This window comes from Mytilus californianus, unplaced genomic scaffold, assembly GCF_021869535.1.
Source record: "Mytilus californianus isolate M0D057914Y unplaced genomic scaffold, xbMytCali1.0.p SCAF_13, whole genome shotgun sequence".
Classification (NCBI taxonomy): Eukaryota; Metazoa; Mollusca; class Bivalvia; order Mytilida; family Mytilidae; genus Mytilus; species Mytilus californianus.
Window position 1 is genome coordinate 2646886 of NW_026262615.1, and position 10745 is coordinate 2657630.

At 30.5% G+C, this 10745-nt stretch overlaps 1 protein-coding gene across 1 annotated transcript in view; it reads left to right on the top strand.

Moving 5' to 3' along the window:
• LOC127723013 (uncharacterized) overlaps positions 1-7937 on the top strand; it is a 29210-nt gene extending 21273 nt beyond the window's left edge. The window contains exons 4-8 of the mRNA XM_052229416.1: positions 2871-3107; positions 3832-4143; positions 4515-4624; positions 5494-5695; positions 7671-7937. Of these exons, the coding sequence (XP_052085376.1) occupies positions 2871-3107; positions 3832-4143; positions 4515-4624; positions 5494-5695; positions 7671-7822 (1013 nt within the window). The 3' untranslated portion in view covers positions 7823-7937. The remainder of the gene's footprint in view (positions 1-2870; positions 3108-3831; positions 4144-4514; positions 4625-5493; positions 5696-7670) is intronic.
• The last annotated feature ends 2808 nt before the right edge of the window (positions 7938-10745 follow it).

Here is a 10745-nt window from a genome sequence, read left to right on the forward strand (position 1 = left end):
ATACACTCGTTTGATTTTATTTACATTGTCATTTCGGGGCCTTTTATAGCTAACTATGCGGTATCGACTTTGCTCATTGTTGAGGCCGTACGGTGACCTATAGTTGTTTATTTCTGTGTCATTTGGTCTCTTGTGGAGAGTTGTCTCATTTGCTATCATACCACATATTCTTTTTTATATCAAAAAAGGAAAATTCTATTTAATATCCAGGAATATTATGTGTAACTACTTGAAACCAGAAATAAGAATGAATGACCAAAACGTTATAAATATAAAAAAGAAGATGTGGTATGAAACCCTATTTCAAGTATTTTAAAAGAAATTGAAAAAACTTGACAAAAAAGCTTATTATTTAAATTTGATTTGATATCTTTTCAACAAAATTATTCTCTTTCAAATATATTCATTTGCGTTCATTCAAAGTAATTTTAGAGATGATTTAAACCCGTCAAACTTAATATCCACGCCCAATTATGATTAGCCCTAACCCGTTTATCACGTTTAAAGTGCGGTTAATACACATTTAGTTCTTCAAACAATGCCATTATCTAAAACAAATATATCCTATCTAAATTAAAACAAAAACTACAAAAGGTGTTATTATAATATTTATTACAGTTGAAATACGGTAAGTAATTTTAAGCTTTAAAAATTACTTCTTTAGAATCAGAAATATCCATAAAATAGAAGTAGTTGCAAAAGTATGCAGCTGAAAATATAAAATTTCGAAAATAATACAACAAAACACTTAATGCTTGCAAAATTATATTTTCAGTATGCAATTGAAATAAAACAATCAAACAAACTTGAAGTTAAAAAAAAGCTATTTTTATTTGTGAATTTCTCTGTATACAATAATTGTTTACTTATGACATGTTGCTGATTATTCCAGCTTTTTCTTTTATCAAAGAAGTGGTTCAGAAATTGAACTGAATAAACAGAGAATAACAATATTGCTAAGAATGTACGAATATCTGTTTGATTATACTAATGGATATAACATATATGTACCGATGCTATGCATTTGTGGCGATTGGATTTTTTTTTATTTGCGCCACAAACCATATTTCATAGGCGCCGAAATAAAATATTATTTGAACCAAAACAAACCATTTAGTTTCGCCTTTCAAATAGGTTTTTAGTATAAACGGTATAATAATTTTAGCATCTAGTTCTCTGTTCTCCGGCATGTAGCCGCATGTCATCACTGAAAAGTGAAAGTAAGAGCAGGATTAGTTTCGTTAAAAATATTTTCAATTAGACAACTATGCACACAATGACGTAGATAATACCATATATGACATCGTACGCCCTTTAATAACGAGGAAACTTTCATACCGTATAGTAATCCTGCCTATAATTTTCATATATGGAATTATCCGATATGTATTTCCCAGGCTATGTCATATTCCAAACAGATACTATATCCATGTATCAGTATATTTAAGCTGTATATATATTTTACAGTAATTTTAAGTAATATATAAAGTGCATTATTTTTTTTCCGAAAATGACCCACTTTTTCTACAGAAGAATATAATATTGAACTTGTAAAACTGTGTTGAACTCATTTTTTTTATTGAATATGTGTTTTAGTATATTCAAAATTCATGGAAATATTGAGTTTTACACGTTTCTTTTATTAACAAGTTATTGACACAAAACACATATTTCAGAAATACTGACAGATGACTGAAATATACAATTTTCAATGTGAATCATATTTTAAATAGTATTATTTTCAATGTTTTTATGTACTTGATGTAATTGTACCTAAAAGTATATTTTATTTTATTCATGATAATTGGACAAAATAGTACTGATATATTTATTTTCATAAATGGATAATTATTTATTTGATAGTATAACAACAATATTTAATGTTCATTGTAATATTATGTTAATACAAAATATATCAGGAGTACATAGAATAATCCCCGTTATAACATGTATCACGAATTTATTTGAAAACACTTAAACACTAAGTTTTAACTGGTTATACATTGATTAGTCTCTGTTTACTTTATGATTTTATAAAACTTGATCTGTAATATTTTATTCAACCTGTGCCAACATTTTTCATACAATTTATACCTGAATTTTACAATTGTGGCATAGCTTAAATTAATCTACTCATTTATTATCAACGGAGTAGTAAATGAGATCATGTGTAAACGATGATTTATTAAGATTCAACTGTTGACAATATAGGATCTTGTCAAACCTGAACTTGATGATTAAGCTCATTAAATATTGTTTAATGATTTGTTTTTATTCGACCAATAACTGGGTGATAATCCTTTTCAATAATGATAGGTAGTCATAAGATGTTATAAAATGTGTGATTGTAAGACCTTTATCAGTGACTTATTTGATTTATTCATTTCTTAGTTCAATTATTTATTTGTCTTTCTAATGTACATAAAAAAGTTATTTCCATTCGAGGGAAAAATATTTTGACAAAAAATTGCTTTCTTTTATACTTAGACAATATTCCATTTAAAAAAATGTATTTGAAAGTAAAAAAAAGTGTTAATAGATTAGGTTTCCAGAATACAATTATGTTTCTGCCTTCCCACATATCATAAATTCTCATTCCTATTTTAACACAGTCAATGAATGGAAATTGTGGATTACCTGCTGTTAAATCTTGGCACAATTTTGTTATTTATTCAATGCGAAATATTCGAACACACTAATTTTACCTACCTACGCCATCTTTTTTATTCAAATCAAAAGGTAGATAGTAAGTATATATTTTGATGAGGCATTGCTTTGTTAAGTTTTGATTTTGAATTTAATACTAGTACAAAAAGGATAAATTTAAATGACTATGTTTGGTAAATTAAACAAAATTATATCTTTTGTAGTCGATCCTAACACAACAATAGAATCAACAGCAAAGAATAAGACAGCATGTCAACAGTTACGATTGTCATCGATAGAGTTCTCTTCTCATGTTCCCGAATGTACCACAACTGGTGAATATAAAAAACGACAGTGTGAAGGAAGAGTTGGGACTAAAACATGTTGGTGTGTTGATTCAAACGGAAGACAAATACCAGGATCACAAATGATGGAACCTGGATTTCCAGATTGTGATGGTGGTAGGGGATCTCCCATTTTTTGTAACATTTGAGTGCTTCACCATGTACACTCTTAATATGTTTTGAACATATATCATGCATACACACATTACTAATTAAAAATGCAATCAACTTTGGGGTGTACTTGCATACTACATTTTTTTTATTTTTATGGTCTATGTTAGGGCAGAAAAATAGTTAGGTAAATCCAATATTATCGCGGAAAAAAACATAGTTTGTGTACACTGAAACAGTAACCGACATTAAATGCAAATGTATCCTAATATTGAAAGAGTTACTACTAATATAGTGTAGACAATATGCTGAATCAAATAGAGTAAAACCAATACCATCGCGGAAACAAATCTAGTTTATATCCACTGAAATGATTAACAACACAAAATGCACATGTATACTTAATATGAAAGAACTAAACTGCCATTATAGTGTAGTTAATATGTTGTATGTGTTGTTCTTTGCAACTTGTATTTTCGTTTTCATTCGGTACACTTCGATATATTATATAATCTAATTTTGATGTAGAATACCGGAATATGTCGAGGTTTGCCGATTGATTCAATTGCATTGTCTTGAAAGATATCGCACTTTTTATGACAATGATCTATTTTCGCAAAATATCGACGAATAAATGTTCGTTAATCTATAGGTCATTACTAAGTTACTAGTATTATCAAAATGAATATTTGATATTTTCAATATTTTAAAGAGTTTTGTATTCTTTCAGGTTTTCCATCATGGAGTTTCTCATCGAATCCAAAACCTTTCGGTAAAAATTTTGATTTGACTTGTTCACTGTCTGTCACGAATAGGAAGGATAACATACAATCAAAAAGAGATGGTAGCATTAACATTAATGTTTTAGGGGGTGAACCTGTAAACGATATAAACCAATTAGGAAAGCGGCATACATTTCAGCGAATGTATACATTAACCACTTCTGTTTACGATAACGATGGAGTCAATGTTCAGTACGAGTGTGGCCATGGTAACACAAGATATGCGCATGTACTGAATGTGACAATTGAATCATATGAGTGTAAGTTAACAAAATTCAGAACACATACATAGTGTTAAGACATAACAATTTCTCATTGTGTTGAAGCTTTAGATTCCAGTACTGTTACTTTAAATGTCTAAACAATACGAAATTGCCAAACAGCACATTTATAAAACTATCCGTTTTATTTTTTTGAAGCTTCATTCTATGACAAAATTTATAAGATCTCATTCTTTTTAAAGAGGTCAGTTCGATTCATTATTTATATCAAGCATGCTGTATTCCATTTAAGAGAACAAAGCAAAATAAAAGAAAATGACTGAAACAACAACATACAATCTAGTAAATTAATACAGTTTTCATTGTGTTTTTAGCATTTATAGTTAAACTTACGTTTGTGTCTTTTCCAGATACCGATAATGTCAATAGTTTTCACCAGTTAGTCAACACTGAAGAAGATTTGTTTTCGATTACATTTAGAAATTATACACAGATTCCGCAGTGTTCAGTGGCTTATGGGGTAGCGATTTAATGTTTTGTTTTATTCGTCTTATTTTACAAACATTTTCTACAAAAAGAATGGAGTGCCTTTAAATAGATTTTTTGATAATGGAATCTTTTTAGAATTACTTCGTTAAGGAGGCATTGGAGTATACATGGAAATTGTACACAATTTTGATGCTTTGAAAAATAAATTATATTGTGATATTTTCATTAATATAAAAATAATCATAGGTCAACTACCATTTTAAAACTAAACGTTGTGGAAAAGAACATATTTTATCTGAATATAAAAAAAATAATCTAAGTAAATATATATTCCATTTACGTAAAACTCTGAGTAATGAGTAAAAAAAATAACATAGATATGTTCATATAAATCAAAATTGTTAGTAGTAAATGACTTTCCATATAAAAATTGCTAAATTAATTGAAATTCTATACCAATTGTGTTCTGTTGTTAATTAATAGCCCCCCCCCCCCCCCCAAACTATAAAACTATATTAATTTACGGGAAAAAATTCGGGTATGATTAAAGTGAAAAAATGAAAAAAAAAACACCCACATATAATATTCATGAGAAAGCACACAATTCTACCACTGAAGACGGCTAAACGAATGTTTTACTGTTCATTCACTTCACTATTATACATTTTGATATTTAGTTCTGTTGTCGTACTTATCTATGAACCTATGCATGGAATTCATTAAAAAACCATATTATTTCTGTTTTTTTTATTTGTCTATCATATTTTTAATTCACGTAAAAGATTTTAGTCAATTCCTTTTTTTTAAAATAGAGTAACAAGATACGTAGGAGACATTAAAAAATACGTACATATATTTGTTATCAACTGATATATGTTATACAACATCTAAACATTTCAGCAAACAGATTATTCGAAGCAACTTAAATCTACACCCGATTCACGAAGTCAAGCTCACAAAATATATCTTTCAGTAACAGCTATCAAATCAAAGTGTCCAAATACACTGATAATCACATGTGAAATTGGAACAAGAAGACTAGTCAACACCTTGCAACCAGATAATGCGGATTGTCTGCATGCCACATTAAAAAACCCACAAGGTAAACCATGTACAAGTTATGAACGAAAAACATGCAACAAGAAAATAATGAAAAACATAAAGCCAATTGAAATTGTAAACAAAAGTTGAAAATTGGCAAGTCAATAGTACGCTAAACGTTACTCACAATCATTTTTTCAGTGGTTTTCCAATAAAGATCATTATTATACCTCAGTAATCATTTTCTATATAAAGCAAGTACACAATATTTTTCAAATTGCAAGCGTTGAACTATTTGACCGGTCAATGGTTTCCAACTATTTGACCTTGATGAAACTATTTGACCGTAAGCGTCATTCTATTTCGCGGAATTTTTAAAAGCAGCTACGGGATCGGAGGATTTTTAAAATACTGCGGGAGTTACGTCGTCACGATTTATCTATTGTATCTACGATTGACGTCAATGCAGGCCGTAGCCTTAGCATTTCAGAATATTTATGAAGTAAACGTTATACAGTATGTTGGGTTTCTGCCATTTATATCACGACAGTTGATTTATCCCTGCCATTTATTGCCTGTTGTCTTTTTCGCTATAATATAACGTTTACTGACTGGAGATTTTTGGAATAGTATGTTTATTGTTTCCTTGCATACAACAATACAACTATTGCCCTCGGCTACGCCTAATTTCATTGGTTGCACATCGGGACAATAAACGTACCACTCATACCCAGTCATTAAGTAGGAAATATACAATATCTTGCTTTTTTTTTTAAACATACCTAAAATAAGCATTGCTATCTTCCTTGACATTTCGAACAACGCCTTACAATAACAACGCTCAGAACTAAGTGCAAGCTAGTCTTATACAAGAAGTGTAGAAATGATTGACTAGATAAAAAAAACCTTAAACAAGCAAAAGACAATATTGATTTTTTATCATCCATTCAAACATACCGTCTAAGATTCCAACCACCGCAGGATAAGTCAAACTCTCTATATGTACCGTTTGGTTCTATAGCTCGGTAAGTGTTGATACATTTCTGGCTTACGTATAATTTGAGTGTTCCTGCTGAAATAATATCTAGGAAAGCGTTTCAGACGTGCGTTTATTTTTCATGTTCAGAGATTCAGGAATTAATTTGTTACATTTTCAGGCTAATGTAAATTTTTTCTCTTTTGAAATTGACAAAATGGTAAAATACATTTTTTTCTTAAAAAAACATGAACAACATAACATGAATGTATCTTTGATATTTAAAGTATACTACTAAAAAAAGTTAAGCAACATAACTATGACGGGAAAAAAATCCCTCCCCAAAAAAAAATAATAAACAAAAACAATTAGGAGTTTACCTTTCAAGTTTCCATTTTCTTTATTTTCAATCATTTTTGCAGTCAAAACTACTGTTATGTTAGTCAAATTTCAGACAGTTACACTGTTCTTAAACTTAGAGTGAAGTATAACAATTGAAAGTTACATTTTGTTCATGGTCTAGCATACGACGCCAAAAAAAAGAGAGAAGAAATTGACAAATTTAATTAATTGTTATTTTTTCAGTTTATTTCTTTGTTGAACAACCTTTAATGCAGGCATACTTTTATTTTTATATCATTTTTAGTAATATATATGCGCCCTCCATATTTAGTCCTCGTTATTCGCAACGAAAGTGTTGCACAGGTAATATATGTTCATGTGAAAATATTGCGTTGGCAATTAATGTATCGAAACGTATCCAGCTGTTTATTGCTCAGTATGATTGAATTTTAAATCATATTTTCACGCGTGGCTTTCAGTGATCTGACAACACCCCGTTCTACGTTCTTTTTAAAAATATCTGGTTTTATCATAATTATAAACACTCTATATAGGTTGACGTTTCACTGGCTGATGTAACAATTACCAGAACATAGTGCTGTCATATCACTGTTAGTCAAACATGAACTCATAATCTGAATGTTAAGAAGATTGTATGATAAATATCACTAATACATGTACATTGTACTATACTCTAATGAACCAGCTTTATATTTAGGACTCCAGGGAAAAGACAAAGACCAGACTCTTGGAATCGTTGGATTTTATATATTTATGATAGTGTTTGTAGCCGTTGTTGGTAGCTGTATTGTTTATATAGTCGTCATGGAATGTAAACGATTTTTTAAGAGACGTCTCGACAGGTTTTGAGATTAACATTTTGTTTACTGTGAGACAATAACCGTTTAACGGGTATATATATAAATTGATATTATTGACCTGAACATGAATACATCATAGAATATAATAAAACTATTACAATAGAGCTCATTTACTTTAAGGTCACACAATACTTTCATATACAACGTTTCAATCATTTCCGAACTAAATGTCTGATACCATACAGAGATTATCGGTACGCGAAAATTGCTACAATCATGCTTCAGGAGCCTCTAGCCTTTGTTAGTCTTGTATTATTTTTAATTTTAGTTTCTTGTGTACAATTTGGAGTTTAGTATGGCGTTCATTATCACTGAACTAGTATATATATTTGTTTAGGGGCCAGCTGAATGACGCCTCCGGGTGCGGGAATTTCTCGCTGCATTGAAGACCTGTTGGTGACCTTCTGCTGTTGTCTGTTCTATGGTCGGGTTGTTGTCTCTTTGACACATTCCTCATTTCCATTCTCAATTTTATAAATGTAGACAAATTATCACCATCAGTTGTTTATTGTAAATCTTTTTATAAATTTTCTCATCTGATACTACTGGGTAAGTATTACCGAACTATCCTTTCACGTTCCATACTAAAAAAATTGAGAATGGAAATGGGGAATGTGTCAAAGAGACAACAACCCGACCATAGAACAGACAACAGCAGAAGGCCACCAATGGGTCTTCAATGCAGCGAGCAATTCCAACACCCGGAGGCGTCCTTCAGCTGGCCCCTAAACAAATATATATACTAGTTCAGTTATAATGAACGCCATACTAAACTCCAAATTGTACACAAGAAACTTAAATTAAAAATAATACAAGACTGACAAAGGCTAGAGGCTCCTGACTTGGGACAGGCGCTAAAATGCGGCGGGGTTAAACATGTTTATGAGATCTCAACCCTCCCCCTATACCTCTAGCCAATGTAGAAAAGTAAATCTGTTTTTCAAATTATCCTTGATATATCAACAAACATTACAACTGTTGCTGTAATTAGAACTGAAGGGTTTACTAAAATGTTTGACATATCTACAGTTAAAACATAAATGATATAAATTAGAAGACGTGTATGAGTGCCGATAAGAAAACTCTCCACTAAACTCTGTTTAACATTATTTGCAGGCCAGGGTCTACGTCGTATACAGTTTTAAGAAAAACTACACAACACATTTAAGAGGAAGCGCCTCTGAAATATATATTTCCGCAAGTTTTGCAGACTTTGACTTATGTTTTTTGTAGAACTAATGCGGTTGGAGAAACAATCGATATTGGAAGTTTAAGGTCTATCCTAGTTTTCAAAAACACTAACCACCTATTTTAGATTCATTGTCCATTTTTGATTACTAGTATTTAGTAAACAGCTATTGTCTTAAAGCAAAACTTATATCATATAGTAAGTTTTGCAAACAAAGCTTCCCTCTTTGTCTTTTAAAAGGGAGCAGAAAATACACGAAGAGGAGTAAAATCATCGCTAAAAAACCCCATGATCAATGGTCAAAGAGGACAGAGTAGCAAACATTAAAACTAATATTTTCTCTGGATTCATCATATTAAGTGTATATTTTATAAATCAGTAAAATGAAACAAGAGTTTAATATGTTACATGCGTCTCTTAATATTTAGTTCATTCTAATAACTGTTGTTTACAAATGAAGAAACATCTTAAGTTTTTTTTTGAAAAAAACCCTTATTAATGCAACTAAGAAAAGTTAGAAAATCAAGAAACACATACGTAAATATTTTGATTTACATTATTTTCTAACTTACATGACGTTGGATTTTAACCTTTTTTTTTAAAACAAATATATTTGTATAAAGAACTGTGAACAATTGAAAGTAGAATCCAATTCTAAACGTTATTGTAAAAGGATAACAAAAACGTACTGTAAACGGATCTTTTTCCTGAATTCTTTCAATTTTACTTTTAACGGCCCTTTTTTTAACAGCAATAATGTCCAGCTAAGTCAAGAAAACAATTTATATCTAAAAATGGCATTTCAAGGAGTTATAGATATAGCTACTCTTACGGAAATGTTTCTAATGTCGTAAATTCAATCCAGACCCCTTTTTCCGAATGTGACCTACCGAATTAGGTAGCTATACACAGTTAGGAGTTTGGTTTCGCATTTAGACCCCTGATTTTTCAAATGTGATGTTAAAGTTAATGTGCTATAAAAATCATGTTAAGGAAGCTTCGTACTAATTTAGCCTTCAAAGATGTTTTTTTTTATGTTTTATGGGCTATTTTCTGTTTAATTCTCTGTATTTTCATAGCTTGACCGGTCAATGGTCCAATTATTTATGCAATGTTTACAGACACTTTTTACTACATGGAGTTTTTGACGCAATTTAACAACAAATGAGACGAAAGTCATATGCTTTTTATTGGATTTCTTGGTAGATATATGTAAACAGTTTCAGAAAAGGTATTACTTCAAGCGATTCAAATTCTGCTTCTGGCAAAATTTTGAGGAAGATTACATACATATGCACATATATGACACAAACAGTAAGCTTAGATTGCAAGAATGCAATGAAAAGGGGATAGTAAAATATATGAGGGTAAATTTTAATATTTTTTCCCAACTGTTTATTGCTACCTCAGACTTTTTACCGTGTTTGTACTAACATGAGAAACACGACAGTTTATTGTGTCATAGATCAAATTTATTCGTTCGTCGTATGTTTACTTGCTTTTGTCATTACATTGTATGTCCTTTTGATCGAGTAAACTCATTGATATCTTTCTATGTTGTAATGTTGCACTAATGTATCGACTTAGGGTGAAGGTGGGTGCCTGTTAAAACGTTTATACCCGCTGTATCTGTTGATCAGTGCTAGTCGTGAAGTGATGTGGTTCACACAAGTTTCTCGTTTGTTTGCACTCATACGACATCTCCTTATTTCTATGCACTGAT